Source organism: Athene noctua, chromosome 3 (assembly GCF_965140245.1).
Source record: "Athene noctua chromosome 3, bAthNoc1.hap1.1, whole genome shotgun sequence".
In the NCBI taxonomy this organism is placed as follows: domain Eukaryota; kingdom Metazoa; phylum Chordata; class Aves; order Strigiformes; family Strigidae; genus Athene; species Athene noctua.
The window spans coordinates 10,106,376-10,129,028 of record NC_134039.1 but is presented as its reverse complement, the minus strand read 5'-3'; the positions used below and the strand labels follow the sequence as shown (position 1 = coordinate 10,129,028).

Genomic DNA, 22,653 nt, shown 5'->3' with positions numbered 1-22,653 from the left:
GATTGATTTAGGGAAAGAATAACAAAGTCCTTTCTCACTACACCTTCTGAAATACTTAGAGAAGCTCACATCCATACATCTCCCAATCTTTCTCAAAGGAGATGGAGTACACAGGGTGTGTGATGACAGACATAGAGTTTGCCGATGCACGGAATGCACTGGTCCATTCCAAATGAATACATAGAGCGTTCGTTTAATTAACTTGCTTATGTGACTGTATTTTGCTACCAGTTATTTTCTTTCAGTAATAATGTGAAATGCTCTGTTGGTGTAGAACACAGGTTAAGTTGAAACTAAACTGTGTCTTCTAATTTAAAATAGGAGGCATTTACAATACAGCTGCCAAGAGAGAAAGTTTGCCTTTGGGCTGTTCTTTTAAAAGGTTTAGGAGGGGCTGACTCATTGCAGTCCCAGACAGTATATAGAGGAATACTTGTCCTAAGACCCCTGAAACTGCTACTAGCTCCAGCTTTGACTGGGTGTGCTGGAAGTTTCTTGCCTTACTGAACTCAGTGGAGCCCTTTGTGCACACAGGGCAGTCAGCTTGTGTAGGACACGCTGAACTTGTAAGACAAGAGAGAACACTTGGAAGGAAGTCACAGCATCCTCCTGTCATGTTTAATACTACCGCAGCTTTCTGAACCAGTCTCATATCTTCTCCTTGTGGCCAGGGCAATGGCTTGGTGTGGAGGCATCTCCAGGGGATTTTCGCCTCTCAGCTGCCTCTTCTAATATGTGAGGAGATGGCATGGTTTCTGTCCTCACCACAACTGCTTCCTCCCAGGTAAATGATATATTAAAACTGTGTTCATAGATTATTCCACAGTATGGCAAGCCTATGGCCAGTGTGGGTTGCTGGGATTTTTTGTTTGGTTTTGTATGAGAAAACCCTATGGGATCTTAAGCAGTATGTCTTTTAGCCTTGCTTTCAGAGCACCCTTTCCTCCTTCTTAACTCTGATGTTAAAAATTCACTTCAGGCTGATGCTTGGCACTTGAAAGCTCAGCCTGAGGATTTACTTTTCTATATTCATTTTTTCAGAAAAATTGCCATCAAAAAGAGGTGGCTGTGAACCTTTGTGAGATTTTTTTTTTTCTGAAGCGAAATGCAGATAATTTCGCTGCCTGTCTGGTGTTGGGGGCTGCTGGTGGTGGTGGAGTTGTGTGGCTGTGCCCGTTAGCCCTGCCTTATTAAATCTGAGCTGATCGTTTGGGTTCAGGCAATTTGCCAGGAAGGTGTAGGCAAAGACCCTGAAAATACTGACTCTCTACAGATGTCATGAAAATAGGTGGCCAGCCAGAGGAAGCAGATCCTACAAATGCCCACCCTGCTCCAAGGTGTGCTCACAGCTGGTCAGCCAGCCCATGCAGGTGTCCCTCCCTGGGGCAGAAGCCATAGGAGACTGGGCATTACTGACTCAGCTGCTCATTTTTAATATGTGCTTTTTGGGAAGTCTGTAAGAGAACCGTGATATATTTCTTTACCTTCTCTGAATAGACTGAAAGATCAGGCAGCAGCGTTTTATATCTGGTCCTTTTGTAATAAAGGGATATGCATACGCGGTGCTCATACTGGTGTTTATATGACAGCCCTAAAACATCTTTCTGAGCCCTTAAATAGTTTTGGTAGCAGTAATATGTATCCAGCTAGAGTTGCATCTGGCTGTATCCATTGGATTTCATCTCCCTGTTCATTTGAGAGGACTGAGCAAGAGTAAGCCATCAAGGTTTGGAAGTATTTTACTTCTCTGCGTGGAAGAAGGGTTTGGGTTAGCAGAAAATAAGTCAAATTCTTCTTTGGGAATGATACAAATTTTGAATAAAATAAGACCGCTTTAGACTTTGTAAACTCATCTTGCCTATTTCTCAGTGCTGTTGTTATTAATTGGGAAAAGCGAATCTGTAGCTCTTACCAACCGTGGGTCTGCAGTTTCACCGTCATGTTTCTATGAGAAGAGAAATACTGAAAGCAAGCAGCAAATATTTGCTTAAAACAGCGAAGTGGATGTTATTGCTAGCAGAGGTAGGGTTCGCAGCCTGGACCTGTGGTTACCCCGGTTTCCCCGCGGTGAGTGAGGGGTGTCCCGAAGCTGCCGTGAAACGCGGGAGGCGAAAGGGGCGTCTTGGCTGCCCGGGGAAGCTCCGAGCTCGCTGCGGGGAGCCCGAGGGGTCCTGCGGGTTTAAGCCTGCGGGGAGCCTTATCCCCGGCTTAACGGCTCCAGCCCAGGGTGGGGGGGCAGGGGAAAGCCTGGGAAGGTGGGGGGGCCCTTTCCTCGGGGCCGGCCCGGGGGCGCGGTGAGGTGCCGGGCGGCGGCGCTGGGGGCCGGCGGTTTCCCAGGCGATGGGTGGGGAGAGGAGGAGGAGGAGGAAGAGGAGGAGGAGGAGGGGTCCCCGCGGCTTTATCTCCCACCCGGCTCCGCCTGCCGCCGGCTGCCTCCCGTCGCTTCCCCGCTCCGCTCCGCTCCGCACGTCCGGGCCGGGCAGCGCCCATGGGCTGCGGCAACTCCACGGCCGGCGGCACCGGAGGGCGAGGTAGGGCGGCGGCGCTGAGCGGGGCCCGGCGGCGGGTCAGCATCCCCGCGGGCAGCCCTGCCGGGGGGCGGCCGTGGGCACCCCGCCACCCCCCCGGCGGGGGGCTGCATCCCCCACCCCGGTTTGGGGGATGCCCGTCCAACGGGCGGGAACCGCTGCCCGCGCTCCGGCAGGAGCGTCTCCGTTCCCCGAGGCTGAATCGCTTGCCCAGGGGAGAGGGGGTGATGTGGTCCGGCGGGGGGGAGGGGGCACCGGAGGCTTTAGGGTGCCCGGGTTGTCGTTAGGGTCACCACCTCCGACAGTAGCTGTCCTAGGCAGGGTGAGCCCAGGCCGGGAGCTGGACGTCAGGGTCCCGCCGGGGGTGTAAGCTCCATCCTCTTCGCTTCCCTATAAGGCTACGAATGCCACTTCTGAAATGAATTTGTGCCACTTCTTCTCCAATGTTTGCCGGAGAAGTTGGAGGATTGAGGCTTCTTACATGTTGATGTGTGCCACTGACTGTTGCGTCCAGCGGGCTGCCTTGTTTGCTCATTGCTGTTTTCAAAAGAGGTAAGATCTGGGAAGATGGTGCTGATGTGTTCATCTTCCCCCCGGCCCCCTGAAATACATATGGTAATTGAAAGGTGGAGTTTCACCATATAATTATAAATAGGAACATTTCACAATCATTTTTAATCCTGACTGCACTGGGCAAATATTGCCATCTGTTTCAGTACCTGTATTGAGTCTTTCAGATGCACTTGTTAGCTTTGTAACCTCTTGGAAATACACAGCAAAACAGTGGCCGGACAAGTTGGAATTACTGGGTCTCCATCTCTTGCCATTTTGACTGACTTTATGCCGAGCTGCAGTGGTGCCTCAGGTGGTGTTAGTCCCGATTTGAAGAACTGGGCATATCTGAGTGTGAATGATGATGCCTTCTCCAAGTTGCATGTATGTGTCTATGTTTGTGTGGTGTGTTGATGGTTTACACACCAAGCCCTGCACTTCTCATTCCTAGGGGAAGGGGTGGCTTTTCTGCCATTATTGCTTACCTGATTGCTGCTAAATTATTCTAAATTACGTTTTAGATATCATGTCTATCAGAGGCCTCCCTCACCCATAAAGAATGCACTGTATGAATTTGCTTGAACTTCTAGCACTCATTAGAGCTGTCCTGTTTGCACACATTAATTCTCTCCCATTAGTTGATTCCTGCATTGCTGTGACTGCAAGTTGTGTCAGTTTATGACCAATGTAGCTTCATACTGCTGGGGTGCTTGTTTACATCCCATTTCTGTTTGCTGGCTAAAAGCACCAGAGCAGGTATCGGAGAAATTGCGAGGAAAATTTTGAGTTGATCATTAGTCCCATTGTTGTAGCTTCTCGGTTAATGTTGATGAGGCCACCCTGTGTAACTTGTACCAGGACACAAACGGGTAAATGTCAGACTGACTAACTCTGACAGCGGTAGTATTTAGTGAATTATGCTGAACTAAAAGTTTGTTTGTTTAAATAAATGTGTCCACTGTTGCATTAAAGGCAGCTATTTTCAACAGGTTTTGGGTTGCAGATTCATAAATTATTTTTACTGCAGGTGGAGCCCCTTCAGTAGTTTAACTTACCAGTACTGTTATTCATAATACACTTGAACTTGCATTTCATGGCAGCCTTTTGCATACTCTCTAGAATAGTCCGCAGATCTCCAATGGCTTAGTGCAGGTAAAAGACAATGCCATATAAAACATATAGTTAGTATAATGGAATAATTACTGTTGCCCTGATAGAGCTTTTCAAAGCAAAAACAGCTTTGAAAGGTCCAGTTCTCTTCTCACTTTCACCACCATCAGTCAGGAATAACTATGCAGTCTATGGTGTTATAATAATCAACAAGTGTTAATAAAAGTAAGAAGTCAGGTGTCTACTATTTATTTTTTTCCATTTAGCATACCTTGCAAAGTGTATCTAATAAAAATGAAATTATTTTATATAGGGGAAGGAGAAGATGCACCATTTTTAATTGGAATTCTAGAGCTCTTAAGGAAAGTGTAACTCTGAGTATTTTCCTGAAAGATGTGAATACTGTGTAAATACAAATTAATCTTGTGGCTTGCACAGCATGACTACATCATTAGTGCTAAAGTTATGACTATTCTAGTCGGTAATGTCAAAGCCAGAGGTACATAATGTATAATTAACCTGTAACACTCTCTGTCATATTATATGACTAAGGATAATATTGTAGCATACTTCACAGAATACATCAGACATGTTATGCTAGACCCCATTTTCTTACTCTGGTAAAATTTCTATTGTAGCCTAACTCAATTTTTCCTTAGCAGACGTATATGTAATGATAGTTCAGCTAATGATATTATCTTCTGTTGTACGGCTAGAATGACATCAGAGGAGCGATCAGCTCTATGGTCTGTGAGATCTAAACTAATAGACATGATCTAGAATAACATTTCTGTCTGTGGTGCAGTACTCCAGAACACCAGCGTAACTCACAGAGTTTAAATTTTCCTTCCAGAGCATCAGACACTGGCAAAAGGCTCTTCAGTTGACAAACGGCAACTAAGTAAACCAATGTATACACATCCTTCTTAAATCACCTAGCTATTTTGTTAACTATGGTTTATACTTATTTTTTAAATTTCCCATCACCCACAGACAGCTTTATTAACAACTTGCTATTTTCCTGATGTTTTGTTACCTCACTCTATGTATCCTTCTTTCATGTTATTTCCTGGTGTTTTAGAAGCTCCAAATAGCTCTTCTGTTTTGGTCTTTTAAAAATATGTCCTTAAACATTAATTTACTTTTTTTCCAAGTTAAGGCATTTCCCTTCTTTCTAGTGTTGCTTCACTAACGGTTTTTAACTGCCTCCTCCTTTCTGTACCAATTGTAGTAGGAATGACAGCACCTTAAATTATGGTACTCAATGGAGGCTGGCAGTCTAGCCTTAATTTAAATATACAGAGAAGCTGTTAGTCTGGAGAATTTCAAATACAAATTAGGATTAAGAACTTTCACATCAAGTTTAAACAGATTTACTAACTTCAAGTTTGTTGGAATGCCCAGGAAACCATCCTGCCATTCTATTTAAAATCCAACTGATTTTTAAAATTAATGTTTAATCAGGTCACGTCTATGTACAGAACTGCCACCTGATGAGTTGAAGTAATCAATTTGAAGTAAATTGATATAATTCTGTCCTCAGTTACACTGGGGTATAAATAGAATAAATTCATTGGTGTTAGGACTTGGTTCCTTATTGCTGTCTTTTGGAGCAAAATCAGAAAGGAGCCTACAATAGAAAACTCATTTGTAATCTTAACTGTCGCATGCATGTGTGTGCAATTTTTATGTTTTTATTGCTTTTTGTTACAATTTGAAGTATTTGCAAGAAAATATTGTAGGAAATTGTGCCTTAAATATTAATGGGAAAAATGTTTCATAATCTATTCTGAGGTCAGATGCTGGCGTTCTTTGAATCCATGTTTTTATGCATGTAAGTGGTTGCCTCTCATCCTTTTTATGTTTTTTTGTCTTCCACATTCACTCATTATGCATTTCTCAGCACAGAGGAATATTGTCTGTGGCTGTCAATTTCTTTCAACCATCTTTTGCGTTTGTCCTGCATTTGCTGAAATCCTGCAGGCTTGTCAGTAACAAGCTGCTGTTTTGAAAGTGCAAAACCCCCTCTCACTGAATGGAAGATACTTTGGAATATGCTCTTGTCCTTCTTCATTTGTGACTGTTAAAAGGCTGTGGTTTTTTCTGAGAGATCACAGCTCCACTACTCTAGACAGAACGTTTTTCTTCTGTAATCACTCAGGCTCAGAGTGATGTATGGCTGAATGGGCCTCGTTTATTCTGCAGGCTGTACTCTTCCTTCTCCTCCTGCAGCTGTAAAATGCCAAAATGCACCCATGGTCCGACTGTGTTGGTGGTGTGAGCAGAGAAGTCATTTGGGACACTTCAGTACTGCCTATTTTTTGTAAATACAGCTTCCTGTCTTTCCCTCAGCCTCTTGCTGAGGTTAGGCAGATTTTGGAAAACTAAATCAACATGAGCCTATTAAGACAAGGTTTGTAAGGTCAAGTGCTGCCTTCTTTTAGGCCAAGCTGATACAGTGGGAAAAAATGTACAAACTTTCCAATGTGTGATGCTTTTCTCAAGTCACATATCTAAAACATCATGGCTACCAGAGCACTAAGCCTTGCTGCTCTGGCAGAGCTATGCACTGTTTGTAAATCAGTGGTAAATAAGATTCTTTGGCTGAACATCTGGCAAGAGGAACTTGAGCAGCTATAAAATAATATGTCGCTCACTAAACATGGAGGAGTTAGAGAAATATGTCAGTGAAGTAACAGGGGTGAGGGTGAATGGATTGGACTTTAAAAACAAACACGACTGTACAAACTGAGATATTATTGGGTTCCTTGAGAAATAAAATCTCTGTATAAAGAGTGTTCAGGCTGCCTAAGGAAGAAAACCTTATGGGCCATCTAACTGAAGGGATGTTCACTTGAACGCTCAGAACTGTTCCAGGAAGAAAATTTTGTGAATTGGAAATACTTTCAGATCTATATTCAGGTACTTTAATGGTACTCAGGTGAATTTGGACCAAACTCTTGTTTCACTTCTGCTAGTGAAAATGAGAAATAACACCACTGAAATCAATGGAATCTCGTCAGCGGAAGTGAGGATAACCAGTTCTTTGTGTTTATAAAAACAGTAGAAAACACTTTGTTTATTATATGTATTTATTTATTATAAATAGAAAAATGACCTCTTGAAAAGTGAATTTGTTTTTATCATAGTTCTCAGTGTTTCAGTGTGAGGTGCATTTCAAAATGCTGCAATGATTTTTCTGCAGCGACACCCCCTTTAATATTCAAAGGAAACAAGTGTTGCCAGGTGTGAATGATAGTGACACATCTGCATTCACAAACACAGCTTCATAGCTGTATAGCTCTACATGGAGGCCAGGTTGATGGGTCTGAGAGACTGCTCCTGTCCCCAGACTGTGAATGTATGTGTACTGTAATGCACTGAAGGCAGGTACGGCATTGAACATGGACATGGCATTGAAGTGTGCCTGGTGATTGACTGGAATTTGAGTATCATCTCCACTGGGAAATGTAATCATACTATAGGCACATAGTTCTCAGTCAGCTAAGGTTTCAGTTTGTGTATTAAATGCTTTTTACTTCTGGTATACTTGCTGCAAGGAAGGCATTAATTTTTCAAACAAGGATCCAAAGGGCTGAGACCTCAGCTCAGACTCAGAAAAGACTCGCCAAAGGCCTCACAAAGGACCTCTCATCTCTTTTTTTGGAGAAACTGAGTTTGTTTGCAGTGAGTTTAGGTTGAAAAAATGAGAAAGTTATGGTTCTGGGGCAGAACAGGGATATTGCAGGAATAGTTTCTCCTGGGGAAAAAAAAAAAAAAAAGATCCTGCTAGCTACAGCAGTGGAGCTAGGCTTTTTGAAATGTGTTGTCTGAGGTGTTGCTGATGTCTAGATGTGCAAGGTGTTGCTCTGAAGTTATGTAGCTGAGCTGACTCTGGATGATCTTGCCTTGGTAGCAGAAAACGTCTCCCTACATTGACCAAGATCAAGCTTGTATGCAGCACTGCAATGCCAACCTTCCACCTGGACACAATTAATTTGGAGGATTTATATGTAGTATTATGTAATATCCCTATAAAGCCAAAGAGTCTTAGAAAGCTGCCTGGCAGAATAAAGTTTTATAGTGAGGACCTGAGCTTATTGTGCATAGAGGTACTCCCTCCAGGTTAATTAAGAGTTTCTGATGATACGCTTAGCTGCACTGAGATTTTGCTGACTCTGGAAGCAGTACTAACAAAAGAAATGTGTACAGTCTAGTCTATGTTGTTGCTGGGAAAAGGAGGGATAGCCAGCTCATTGGAACTGGGAGTGATGTGATGTTCAAGAGTTAGCTGTAAAGGGAGGTGTTTCCTGCCGTCCGCGCCATCCATTCAGGTGGACAGTGCTGGAAGGCCTTGCAGGACTGTTTCTTCCTCTCTCTGTTTAAAATAAGGATGCGGAAGGCATATTCTTACACGTCAGAGTGAGACAAAAGATACTTGCTATTTATGGATATTTTTCAGCAGCAAAAATAAAGTTTTTCAAGAAGTGAAGTGCCATGACTGGAAAAAATCCCAACCTATACCTCCAAACCCATAAAATCTTTTGGATTGACAACTGTAGTTTCTTCAGAGTGAGCTCAGATAACCTCTTCCAGCTAAGTACTGAGAGGAAGAGGAAAAGAAGTGAAAGGTTTTCTAATGTGTACCCTAGCTTGTATAATTAATAGAAGGGATAATTTGCTGGTTACTCAGCTGAATGATATACCAGCAATAGCAACATGGCATTAATAACTTGGGAGGAACAGGAAAGAGCTTGTTCTTGAGTGAATGTTCCTCTCCCAGCAAGAAGCATCTGAGTCACCAAAAAAAAAAAAAATCAATCAGATCAGGCAGCCAGGTGGTGGTTTTTGTCTTTTTGCTTTTTTTTAAATAGCAAGATGAATTAAGGGGTGGTCAATCTCTTTAGATGTCTGGGACTTTGGATGGATTGTGTCCCAACATTTATATTAGTTCTGTCTGGTTGTTTTATAAAACTTTGTTTATGTGGCAGAAGAATGTAGCCACATTTTACACATGTAATGTCAAATCTACAACTGAATCAAACAGCAAAATAAACAGGCATTCAGGAGTAATTGAGTTAGCTGCGGTGACTTTGTAGCAGACAAAACTAGCAGAAGACTGAGCAAAGTGAAGCATGAAAAATTCAGAAAGATGAATTTTATGTTGCTTTCATCCTGAGTGACTGCACCAGGGCATTGGTCCACAGCAGCATAATTTTCACCCACTGAGAAACTAGCCCAGATCTAAGCATGATAGACTTAAGGGATAATACAGATAATCATTAAGGATAAACTAGACATTGATGAGAAACCTGTTCACTGACAGCAGAACATTCCTGTTGCGATTTCTGTGTTGTTTAGGACAGAAAGGTAGAAAAACGCTTACTGTACTATCAGTTGGTTTGGAGGATTATGCCATTATTTTGTAAATATGCACTTTTTTTTTTTTTTTTTCATTCCAGGTGCCACAGGGACTACTAAAGATGTGTAAGTACTTACTCTACTCTTTCAAATACTTAAGCCTGGGCTTACCTTCAGTCCTACTAGCCTTATACTAGATTCAGTCATACATGATTCATCTGGCTCCTAACATATAATCAACACCACTAGATATTTATTGTCTTTAGTGACAGCTTCCATCTCCACAAAACAATTTAATGTCTTGTTTACTTTTTATCAGATTACTTCCCTCATTATTTCTCTAACAGAAATGTCTTTTCTCTGCTTCTGCTGAAAGAGTTGTTTTCCCAGAGGTGATCATGTTACTTCAGACTACTCTTCCCTGTCTCATACCAGCACACCTTTTTCCAAAGGCCATGTCATTGTATGAAGTGACCACATAAATTTCCACCAAGCCCTGTGAGAGATGTAAAGAGCCACCCAGGCAAATTTCTCCTCTGTGGGCGACCTGGTAACCCATTCAGACTTCCTTTTCAAAGTACCCACCTTCTCTAGATGTTCTCTGCATTGAAGATAGTATCTATCTGTTCCTCTTTCTCTCCTTTATATTTGACACTGAGTAGCAGAGGGCAGCCCTACCCATCCTGTTTTTCTCTAAATGTGTAAGGTCTGAACCTCTGTTGTCCTTCTGCCTCTTGCCAACTTCTGGTTTTCAGAAAAGCACCAGCAAAAGATTAGCATTACTCAGCCCATCTTTCATTTGCTGATGTGGAAGTGTGCAGGAACAGCTTTATTCAGTCATAAATTTATTTTCCTATCAAAGGAAGCATTAAAGAAGTCCTCCTGAGGTGTTTTCTTCTATTCTATATAATTGGTATTTGCCACTAGAGTCTGAGACTGAGGATTTTAATGTTATGCAATAGGAACATTCTTCAGTTTTATTTACTTCATTTAGAATAACTACTCTAATTAGATGGAGGAATCCTGCTGTAGAAATGAGGGCTGTCAAGTCAGATAAACAAGTGGAGAGAAGAGCTTAACGACAGGCTTGTCCTTGCTATTACAGAGCACAACTGAGAGCTAACAACAGGTCTCACTTGGCAGATGAATGCTGTTGTCACAGATACTCTTGAGATCTGTGTTACTCATGTAGTCTGTTTTCTGGGTTTGCAGTGTCAGACATAAATAAATTACAGAAAGCAAGCTTATGAGGAACCTCTTCTTGATGCAGCCTACAGCATCCATGCCCTCAGCACTTCTACTTATACAAACCCACTGGGTTTAGTTTGTATTAGGGCCTTTTTCTGTTATTCAATTTAGATAATTTAAGTGACTGATTTAGAACTGCCTCTCTCTCTTTGCTCTTTGGTAGTTTTAAATTTCAAAATTGCAAGCACTGCTAAATTATGAATTTAGTAGGCACATTTCTATGCTTAAAGGTATGGGTATATGTAGAACTGCATTTGTGTGTGTGCAAGCATTTGTAGGGCCAGGCTTTAGGAGGACTGGGAACATCCTACCTATTAGTGTTAGATCATCCGTCATGTTTCAAAAAAGTATCGAGATAATATAAAAAAACTGATTAATAGTGCAAACTTCAAGAAAGTGAAAGGGTCAATCCTGGAACCATTACTCATTCAGGTAAGTATAGTGGAGCCAGCTGAACAACCTACGTGAGTAATAGCGTGCTTGAGCCTTCTTGTCAGACATTAGAAATGCAGATCTGTTAATGAGGAATGGCAGCGATGACCTGAAAAGTCCAAAATCATTCACCCTAATATTTTACAGCAGATTTTTACAAAGGAAGTAAAATACCAGAAAACCTATTCTAGTTTCACGGAAACGAACAAAGCAGATTTATATTAACTGACATTATAGATCCACACAAGCTTTTATTTTATACCTTTTCACTTCTGTCAGCTAAAGATTAAAAATTCTCTTCAAAAAACCCACATTTTTTTTTCTGTCAAATTTCAGTCATATTGGTCCTGGTCCAGAAAAGCATTCAGGTGTGTCCTTACTGACAGCATACTTTTCAATACAGAATCTGGTTATTCTAACTCAAGAGATTTCTCGTTTCTTGACTGCAACTCATTGCCAAGGCACCAGCGTCTCCTGGAGTGAGCAGCTGAGTGAAAGGAGGGAGGCCTGGATCCTGCTCTGAACCTCTTGGGGTGACTGCGGGAAGTTACTTTTCCCTCTGGGCCTTGAGTTTCTCCACCAGTAAGATAGGGATGATGATATGATCTTCCTATGCAAAGTGCTGTGAGATTGAGGGCTGCATGGTGACAAGAAGGTTGTATGGTCTGGGAACATGATCTCTCCCTGTGTATTCCAACCCTCAAATCAATGGTGAATCTGTTGGCCAGTCTGAGCCAACACACCTGCTCCACTAATGAAGAGAAGTATGTCACTGCTTACTGGAAAAGCTTAGATATAGGAGGGGTTAAATATATGCTAGAAAATAATGCAATGCCTTTGATACTCAGAATGTGGCTAAATTCAGAGGAAGATTAATAACAGTAATAAGGAAAGGACACAGCAATTCAAGCCTGTTTCAAAATATAGGGAAGAAATCCTCCAAATACAAATGACAGGCCTTTGTTCCTAAGAAATGCTGAGAAACTGAGAAGTAGTCTGTCACTTGTGCAAAGTTTAGTGAATCATTTCTTCTGGGACTACTGAGCATGGCTAGAAAGAATCTGTATAATGCTCAGCATGAACAGAGTCCTAAAAGCTGAGGTAAGAAAAATGTAGATGGAATGAATTAATGTGAATGCCTGTCATTTGATATTTAAAATATTATGTGAAAAATGACAGCTTCTTTTACCATCAAATGGACATAGGTCTGATTGATGTAAAAACTGACAATTGAACCAAGTACATTTTTCAGACAGGAGGGTGACAGGAAACCTCCTGGGATAGACAAATCCTTACCAAAAGAAACATTTATTCTAGCTCAGGATAGAATGCCGTTACGTGGATTTGCTGTTAAATCCACCTACTGGCTACAGGACTTCACCTGTGCTACCTGATGAAAAACATGCTCTCAGTTCCTTTGGAGAAGATGTCATCATCATCTGGGGGAAGATGCAGCGACGCAGCAGCAGATCAGTACAAAGTACATCGAAGTGCTAAGTTCCTTTTTGCTATCTATTCCTGGTGCAGAAAAGCTTATCCTAACTTGCTCTTCCTGGAGGACTCTGTAAATAGAGATATTTAAAGATTTTTTTTAATGCTAGGTTCTTCCTTTATCCCTGACCTAAGAAGAAGCTAGAGACACACTGGAGGTAGAGAGGGAGAGAGAAAGGATGTGCTGGACTCCTGTATCCCCATACCCTCTCTGAGTCTGGGAAATGTGGCAATGGGATGGATCACTGCTGAAACCAAAGGAGATTCTTTCCATTCTCATTTCCACATGCTTGAGTCTGCTCCCCAGAGCCACTCGTGTTCACCCAGCCTGGGCACAGAAGCAGTACCTGCTGCAGTGGCACAGATGGCACCTGGACATTTAAACATGTGAAATTAGTGGGCACCTTTCAAAATGGGGCCTTAAGCTACAGTGTGTGAAGGCAGCAGTGTGTGAATATATGTCATGCATAAACTGTAACATCATTCCTCCCCATTCTGCTTAGGAAGGAGTCCTCAGAAAGGGATGGAAAATAGCTTATTTCTTAAGTGCCATGACCAGAATTTTTCTTTCTTCTCCCTCTCACTTTTCCACGTTCCTCCTGCCTCTGCTTACTTTCTCTTTCCTAGCAGGACTACAGCAGCCTGCACCCAGTCATCACCCAGCCCAAGAGCTGTGGTCTGTACAATCCCAGATCATATCTGCTGTTGTGCATTTAGGGGAAAAGGTATTGCAAAATTAGACTTAGATTTGCAGCTATTAAGAGGAAAGGAAGAAAGCAAAATGTTTTAAAAAACCTAGTCTGCTTAATCATAGGCCTAGATAATTTGTTCTGGTGAGTGACAGTAATGGTCCAGTGATGCCCCATTACAAAACATTTCTAGAACAGAAGAAAATAGCCCCGTTGCCTAGTAGAGTTTCTTTTTTTTAAAAAAAACATTGGCATTAATTTCCTGTTGGACAATATTGATTATTATTCTTACAACTTCATTTTAGAGGCTTTGGGCTGTGCATGAAGGTGCCAGCGCTTTTAAAGGATTCTTTTCTCTGGATAATGGTTAATCTGGATTATAGAAAATGTTCCCAATTGTATGAGAAAATCAATCCTGTGACACATTCACAAGCAATCATTTCTGTTGAACCAACTGATCTTTTGGCACTCAAAGTCCCTTTCTTAAAGTGTTGTCATTTTGTTTTCTAAAAATACAGGCCTCATTTCTACCCACTGATATGTTACACAGGCTTTCCACTTTCTTTGGCTGTAATTGGCCCACACTAGGACAGAGCAGCTTCACAGTCCTCAAGGGAAATTACCTCTGTATTTTTCTGTCTGTATGTGTGAGGACTGCAAGGTGGCTTAGGCTGCATGGGGTCAGAGGAGATGGGAAATGTTTTCTGAAATAGCACTAGCTCCTCCAGGGAGGAGTGGCAGGAGGGCCAGAGAATGAGGAGTTTATTGCTCAGAATTTCCTGAGTGGTAAGACATAGGCAAAGACAGCAGACGAGGAGGCTCACCCCACTCAGTGCTGTGCGCCGCATGAATGTCAGTTAGCAAAACTGCAGCATAGATTTATCCCAAACCTCTACTATTAAAAGGACCTGTGTACCCTTATTCACTGTGGTGACACAGAAAGGATAGTTGGTAATGTTCTGCCACTTAGAAAGAAGATAAGTGTAAGATAATTCCCCACTTGTAGCAGTATTTTTAAGCATTAGCTACCCTTCCAGGAGAGTGCTGACTGAGCTTTAAGGGGCGTTTTCTTGCATTTAAGGCTGCATCTTCCTACGAGCTCTCTGTACTTCAGGCCAAAAACCCATTGACTTCAGGGGTCAGTGATGACATACAGCCCTGACAGTTAAACAGTAGGCACATCTACCTTTTAGAATAAATAAATTGCAGTAAGAAATGTCATATATTATTGTTCAAGATCGTGGTTCAGAAATGCCTTTCAAGGCTACAGTATGGATTTAGCCCTGACACTGGGTAAAGGCCATCTCTCAGTTTTATTGCCTGGGGAGCAGATAAGAAATACATGGCTCAGCTCATGATGGGGAGTATCTCTGCATTGCCCCCATAGTCCAGGCAATTGGTCCTTCAAAGGGAATATTCAGGTCAGGATATCTGGGTAAACACCCTGTGCATGAGCATTTCCATAGCAGAGCCCCCTTTGCTGTTTGCAGCCTTCCCAGGGCACTGCTGTGGCAATATCTCATGGCTTCCTGGGCAGCTGTGCTCCGGGACTCCTCCTTGGGCACTTGTCACAGTTGCCCCCAGCCGTAGGGAAGGAGTGAATGATGTTTGGATTTAACAACACTCAAGCTATCTTGCCTCTATTTTTATTGCTAGGTTGGTAGGTTGCAGGCCAAGCTAAAATGCAGCTGCTGCCCTGATCCATACCCAGCCATGCAAGCAGAACTCAATCCAAATACTTAATCAAAGGTGGGTGAGTAATTTGTGTGAAGACTGACACTGGGGCACAGACGGAGACTGCAGCGCAGCGCTATACCCTCAGAGAGCAAGAATAAAATCTTTATCTTTTCCATACTAAATTTGCCTTCACATTGGTGCCGATTACCCCCTGCTCCAGTTCAGCTACACTGGACAGTATTTCAGTGGGGAGAGTCAAACATCAGTGACTCTCTGTCGATTTACAGACTGACCTGTGATTTTTACCCTAAAGGTAAAGAGAAGTAATTGCCCATTTATAAAGGATTAGTAACAGTTACTTGGTTTGCAAACAACTCTGACTTCAGGAATTGCAGTACCTCAATTTATGGAGAGGCTCTAACATCTTTTGGCACAGGTTTATCTTTCTTCATCATCATTCCCATGCCAGCATGGACACCCAGTACCCTCCAGTACTCTTTTGGTGGAATAGCAGCCCAGTCTTGTTCCTGTTATGTGTGGAGCGGTGTGAGGACTCACTCAGGAAATGTGTTAGTTTACCAGTTTCAGCTCACAAATCTACTTTCAGGCATCACTGGTGGGGTTCATGAAAATTAAGCTGCATCTGTTCTCAATCCTTTTATTTCTTCTGTATATCAGACTGGAAAATTGTCACTCTTTTTGTGCCTGTGTAAGTACTTTATTGAATTGTGGATGACCTGAATTAAACTGAGATTAGTGATAATCCCCTTCTTCCCTTGCTCCTGAATCTACCCAGATGGTCATGGAGTATCTGAAAGAAACAATCTGCTAATGTATTTTGTATCTTTTGATGTTACAGAGCAGAAGAATCTGTATCAGATGATGACAAAAGGAGGTAGGTGCTCTGCCGGGGCTGGCTTTGTATGCAGTAGGCTGCAATGAGTTCTGCTGCCAGATGTACATCCTTCCTTCCATCTTCCTAATTCTCACCAACACCACCAAAGCAGACAAAAAGGAAAAAACAGAAGAGAGGAGGAGATCTCACACAGAGCCCCCAGTATTGATGAGTCTCCCCCATCCTGTTAGTGAGTTGGGGATGGGGGGAACTTTGCGTCAAGAAGAGCACATTATCTCACAGCTGTCGGTGATGTGCTTGGTAAGGGCCAGTGACCTCTGCCTTCACACCAGCCCTGCCACAGAAGATGGCATTAGCACTTGTGGGAGATCTCTGCTGGGATGGAAGTCAAAGGAAGTATGACTCTATCATCAAACAAATCAGAAGTCGATTTAGAGCCCTGGGGGCTGGAGGATGTGTGATTAATTTGAAACCTAACGGGGTAGAGCAGCATAATGGGAGTCTGCAAGTAGCTCTAGGCACAGCAGAGGCTCTTAAGGATCCAGTCTGTCACCTCCTTGCATTAGTCTCTGCTTTTCATACAGGCCTTGGAGCCAGAAATTATGCTTTGCAAGGCCATGAAGGGGAAAGAATTGGACTATGGAAGTACCTAACATTCTCGTGCTCCTTCCTGCTAAGTTTGCTCCAAGTGTGGCCCTAAGCAGGAGGATGCAGGTCCTATTTATTAATGGGGAGAGGTCAAAGTGCTGTTTAATTGGTGTGCTTTGTTTGAAGTGAGATTCTTCAGTGGTCCCAGTGTCAAACATTGCTATCAGGTTGGCTCTGTCCTCAGTTGGATATATTCTCTGTCTAGAACAAGCTGAGCAGGTGGGGTTTACTATCACAAGAGAGTTGGGATTTAATTAAAAATATTAGGAATTTGAGTGAAAAATAACTCCTTTCACAGGCTTGTATGCCACTCAAGAGTAACAGCTAGCCTTAAGGTTTTTTTGTCTGGCACCATATTAGCAAGCATGTGGCACTTTTCCGATAGCCACGGGAAACGAGGGGTCTCTGTGGATGCTCATGCAGAGGTGCCCTCCTCTCTGACCATCCATGGTCTGTGTAATGCTGTTGCATAATGTCAACATTATAGGGAGAAGTGTCACAATACAGCTCTGAATTATCTTTATTTGTTTCTTTATATCAGGAACTATGGTGGTGTGTATGTTGGCCTGCCGTCGGATGCGGCTGCTATGGTTTCCAGTCAGACAAAAGCTGCACCGAAAGGTACTGGAAAGTTGTGTATTGTAGTCCCCCTTCTTTCTCAGTTTAATTTTATCTAGTAAGATACATTTCCTTTAAAAATCAATTATTATTTCAGACAGACTGGCTAGCCTTGGCGACTCTTAAGGCAGTGGGGCTATTTATAATCTTTAAAGTGATTGTTCCCATTTATTTAAATTTTAACACACTTTTGCAGAAGGATCCTAGAGCAGATGCTGACAGTGTGGTACATTGTCTTCTGAACAGCTTCTCCATGCTCTGAGTGCTCTGTGAATTCAAAGAAAACAAAACCCTGTTAGGACTAAGAGACTGTGATAGATGCACTTGCAGAGCCTCAGTGCTATTTTTAGTTTTGAAGGTGTTTACTTGCATTGCGGTGAATTCCAGTAATAATAGTTAGTAAGTGCTTGCTTTCAGGTTTATTTCTGTTCTTATATGAAACCCAGTGGAAACTGTTTCTTTTCCATGTGATATTTTCGAACAGTGGGAAAAAGCATTAGGTTTTTTGGTACTTAATAGACAAGTCATAAACATATAATTATGAAATCATGTAATATTGTTTAGATTTAACCAACAAAATGCTGCTGTCACATATGTCAGCACAGTGTTTAGTCAGTAGCTGATGCTTCCAAAATTTGCTGCAAAACAAAAAAAACAAAGAAAAATACTACTATTAATCAAAATAATAGCTGGGTTTGGAACAGTAGTAACTTTGTGGCATGTTTGGTTGTTTTTTTGTTGTTTTTTTTTTTTTAAATGGTGTTCTAAATTAGTGATGTTACAATGTTTTAACCATCTTTATCTTTTGTTTTTTTTAATTAAGATTAGAAGGAAATAAACACATCAAGATGCAAAGAGCTGGAGGTAATTATGCCTTAATTAATGTTATGTGCTTGGCATCTATTCGTTGAACAGAAACAAAGTGGCAGTGCTCCCTGTGCTGCTCTTGGGTGGTTTGGGCATCACTCAGTTACTTCTCCATCTGCTTCAACTGCTGGACCTGGAGCCAGTTCTCAGTGGTGCAGACATAAATTAGAAAGTCATCTTCTTGGTGAGAAGTGGGAAGCAAGGAAGCTCTGTATTACTCCATTTGGGAATAATCAAATGCCCTGTATTCACCTTCAACCACACCACAGCTAATCCTTCAGTGGTTCTAAGACCTCCCATGAGAAGTGAGGTGCAGCAGCAGCGTGTAGACCAGCCTCTATGGAGACAAAGCTTTTCCCAGGAACAAATAGTTTGCAGTTAGAAAACATCTTCTCCATTTTGGGGAGGACATTGAAGCCATAGTGAGGCACCCACTAAGTAACGTACTGGAGCTTTCCTCTTGCTATGGGTGAATCTGTGGGGGCTTTGTTCTCCACCAGCCAGAATAGGGCAGTGAAAATTTATAGGCTGTAATCCTGATTTAAGAGTTTGAACTAACTAAAAAAAAGTCCTTTACAAGTTCATATCTGAAGAAAAAATAAGCTCAGTTTCCATTAAGATTTTGAACTAAATAAACATCAAAAAATTTTGAAAGGGAACTGTTTTGATGTCTAGCCAGTGGGGAGGGGGAAGTTATAAAGCTGCCAACAATTTCCATAGGAAGCAGAACCCTTTCTTAATTTTGGTGAAGAGCCAGAAACAGTTATGGCTGGCCCTGGTGCTGAACGCAGGCCTAGGATATATGGTAGTATATACCATAGTATATAAAGATATACACTGATTATCTTTAATCATGTGAATGGTTAAAGCTTCATGGACTCTGCTAGGAGCTCTCATACACAGGGAGACCTTTAGCTGGTCATCACATCTAAATTTAGTAACCTGTCTGAGATGTCTAAGCTAGCAACACCATCACCCTTGACCTGGGCAAGGCTGAAGCACGTTTAGATTGCAGCTTTCCATTCATTTTGATGGACAGAGCCTGAGTTAATTAGATCCCTGTCTAGGTGCTTTAGTTAAATGCCTGAGACATTTTTTTTGTGACTCAGAATAGCTGAAAGTTCACTTTGCCTTCTTCATTGGTGCAAGACCAGGACTTGGCTGTTGGCTCAGGCCAAGATGAGCACATTTAAACCTGCAAAGGATCCTCTGAGCTCCATGAGTTTATGTGCATGTGTGTCTGCAGAACATAGACTACAAATCTCTGAGCTTCTAATGACAGCCTAGTTCTCTGGTTTATGTATAGAGTGTTACTGTGTTGCTTTACCAATATTGCTTTAACAGTCCAGCTAAATCTGTTTGTTCCTTTCTTTTTTCAGTCTTCTACTAAGACCAGTTGCCAGTGCTTTAGAGAGCTGTCTTTGTGCTGGAGATTTTTATATTTACGTAGCCTTCTGGGGAGCAAGAGAGATCAGAGCACCAAAAAATCTAAACTGTTGCAAGTTCCAACTACGGGTAAAGCTTAAAGTACAGCCTTGAATCAGTTTCCTATGATGGTTGCATTATGGAAACCTCCTGCTGTTCTCCAGTGAAAAATGAAATTAATGAACCCATGGTGGATGTTTCTGCACAAGAGCTAACTTTGATGATCTGCAACTTATTTCTGTGTGGCCATATTGCAGATTTCATCAGCTATCAGCTACGCTTCGTATATTTTCTCCAACAATTTTTGATAGATTTTATATAGAAAACCATTACTACTGTCCACTTAATAGTTCCTATGGTAGGTTCTTATAAATTAATTGTTAATTTACTTCAGAGTAATATATTTGACAGGTTTGCATCTTTTTGGTAATATTGCAAATTTTAATATTTTTGCTGTGAAAACTTAGGATGAAATAAGCATAAGACCATCAGGTTCTTTATAATTACTACTGTCACTTTTATACAGTGAGAAAAATAATAGTGTTTAATTTTCACCTTTTAAGAAGATACTGCTCAAGGAAATTTATTTAAATAAGAACAATGTACTTCATCATAATAATTACATGTCTGTTTTTTATTTTCTTCGGGTTTATTTCTTCTATAAAGCATTACATGGAAAAAATACTAATGAACCAAACTATTATGTTATGTCTTCCGTTCTGTGTAATATTATAATGACATTTCCTTGTGTAATGATGAAGTGATAGTATTTTCAGAGATGGCAGGACTAAACTCCAGTGCTGTATCCTCCTGAACTATAGAGGATTTTTGATCACTATTAGAGTTTTTTATCCCTGACTCATCTCTAAGCATCTCCAGTATGGCAAATTGTAACAGAATGAGTGTTATTACTTTAACAAATTGTTGTATTAAATAACGTATGAGCGGTTTTAAAATTCATCAAGTTTATAGCAACTGTAGGTTTCACACAGAACGTAAACCAGATTGTACATTTCCGTATGGCTGAACGAGTATTTAAATTATTAAAGCTTTTTGCATAATTCTTTAGTCAAAATTTTTTTTTAATAGAACACAATATGCCATACATTTTAAACAAAAAAGCCCTCAACCCACATCATATTAATGTATTACTGTACCACTTTTAAAACTAAAAGAAAAAAGCAGCAGAGAAAACTTGGACATGAAGTGAAACATTGTAAACCATGAAATTCCTGCCCATTTCACTGATATCTATTAAGACCAATGAACAACCATTGACTATGATTTCCAGTAACTTGCAGGTCTGGCTTTAAAATAAGTGGTAGTTTATTTGGTGTAAAGCCTGTAAAAAAGTATTTTAAAATATTCCTTTTGTGTCCTCTTTTAAAGTATTTGTGACATTATTTACTGCTATTCTCTAGAAATCTGCTACTTGAGTTATCAACAATTTCAGGCTTCCAGCTCCTGAAGACAAATATGCATCTTTTTCTTGACCCCTTCAACCTAGAACTGAGATGAAATAAGCTTGAAGATTAAGAGGTGGTGTTGAAATATCTCAGTATGAATGAATGTCTGTAGATTACATCTGCAGAGTCTTGCTCTTGCAAATCAAGCTGATAAGAACTCAAATAGCACTGTGTAGCATTTGCTTCCCACCTGCTTATCATAGCATAAGGGTGTAGTTTCCACATCACATGTTCCACAAATGGTCTAAATGGTTTGCACAGCACAAGTTTCTTTAGTACGCAGCAATTAGGCCCATGCCTGACCTGAACACGATTGTCTCTCCCAAAGCAGAAAAACCACCAGTCATCTTACAGCTTGAAAAGCCAGCAACAGATGACATTAATCTCTCCAGCTTTTTGTACACTTCTATCCTTTAAGTTGCTGGGAAGGATCATCAAAAAGGTGGACAGGGCTAAATTCAAACATTACTTCTGCTACTGCCATCCAAACCCCCATGTGTGGGCTGAGGAAAGAAAGAGGTGATCTTTAATGAATAGCTCTTAGCAGTTGGTGGTGGGACAGTTGCAAAGGGTGCTTTTCTTGTTTTACATCATTGCTTAATTTTTCCTGTGCAGACCTGCAGAGAAGTGTGGAGCACTTTGCAGAATTGGCCTCTTAATGATTCATCCTCTGAATGTGTGGGAGGTATGGTGGTTTCTTAATATTTTTGTTCCTCTGCATCTTTTCACCTCAAAAGCTTACTGATCAACTGACAAATGTTTCACGATCACGGACTGGAGCCTCTGCAAGAGATATACATTCATTTATGCCATGTGGGCCTGTACCTGTTAATCTGAAGAGCTAGGGACATGTCCTTGTCTTAGATTTGCAGACTCGTCTTTTGTTTTCCAAGGACTCACAGATCTAGAAACTGGTGACAGGACACCGTATTCTGCCTTGGCCGAATTCCACTTAGGGAACTGATTTTCTGCTCATCAAAATTCCTCTATGGCGAACAGCATTTCTTAAGCCTTTGTTAATAAAAGCACATGACATTTCATGGCAAGATGAGTATATCTGCTATTTCAAAACTTACAATCTATGCGTTTTTCTGTTAGGAGGAGGAACACAAAAGAAACCCTATATGCCAGCTGCCAGCTGTGCATTTGATGGCATCCTTGGAGGATATTTATGCACTCAAGTGATGGTTCAATGTGAGACTTGAGAACAGAACACAAGTAGCCATTGAATGGCAGAGTTATTATTAAGCAATACACTTTGGTTTTGTCAAAACATCTTGAATTACATTTGCAAAGAAGACACATTTAAATGTTGGGGCTGTAATACCATTTTCTCTGCAGTTGTCACTCATTTCTCCAGCCAGAGTTGAGGAGCCAGTGAAAACAGTTTAGCAAAGACAGTAGATTCAGGCTCTCTGATTTGAGATTCTTTGACAGCCCAGAAATATTGTGCTTGAATTCATGTAACTCAGACAACTGAATCCTGAAAAATTCTGGAGTACCAAAGCATAGGATTGAAACTACAGTTTGTGATTAGCTGGAAAAAAATCCAAATATCTTGTTGGATTGCAAGTTTTGGTCTAGTAGTACAAACTATTTCACCTCGAAGTCAGCTGCTCCTTAGAATGACACTAATGAGACAGTGCATTTATTTAACTTTCTTCTTAATGCAGAACCTGGAGCTT

The 22,653-nt window shown here is 41.3% G+C and overlaps 1 protein-coding gene across 2 annotated transcripts; it reads left to right on the top strand.

Moving 5' to 3' along the window:
• Positions 1-2,392: 2,392 nt before the first annotated feature.
• Positions 2,393-22,004, top strand: C3H12orf75 (chromosome 3 C12orf75 homolog). Of its 2 annotated transcripts, none has more exons than XM_074901250.1 (6): positions 2,393-2,531; positions 9,653-9,677; positions 15,948-15,983; positions 17,134-17,213; positions 18,039-18,074; positions 19,457-22,004. In XM_074901250.1, the coding sequence occupies exons 1-6, from the start codon at positions 2,489-2,491 to the stop codon at positions 19,465-19,467; spliced, it is 231 nt and encodes a 76-aa protein (XP_074757351.1). In that variant the 5' UTR covers positions 2,393-2,488; the 3' UTR covers positions 19,468-22,004. The 2 variants fall into 2 exon arrangements, with proteins under 2 accessions (XP_074757351.1, XP_074757352.1); XM_074901251.1 differs by having other exon boundaries at positions 18,034-18,074; positions 19,457-22,000.
• Positions 22,005-22,653: the final 649 nt, after the last annotated feature.

What these genes read in the sequence shown, in the direction of transcription:
- C3H12orf75 (XM_074901250.1), top strand. Translation starts at nt 2,489, where the DNA reads ATGGGCTGCGGCAACTCCACGGCCGGCGGCACCGGAGGGCGAG. An exon ending in TCAGATGATGACAAAAGGAG is followed by an intron (nt 15,984 to 17,133) that starts GTAGGTGCTCTG and finishes TCTTTATATCAG; the next exon opens with GAACTATGGTGGTGTGTATG. An exon ending in GACAAAAGCTGCACCGAAAG is followed by an intron (nt 17,214 to 18,038) that starts GTACTGGAAAGT and finishes AATTAAGATTAG; the next exon opens with AAGGAAATAAACACATCAAG.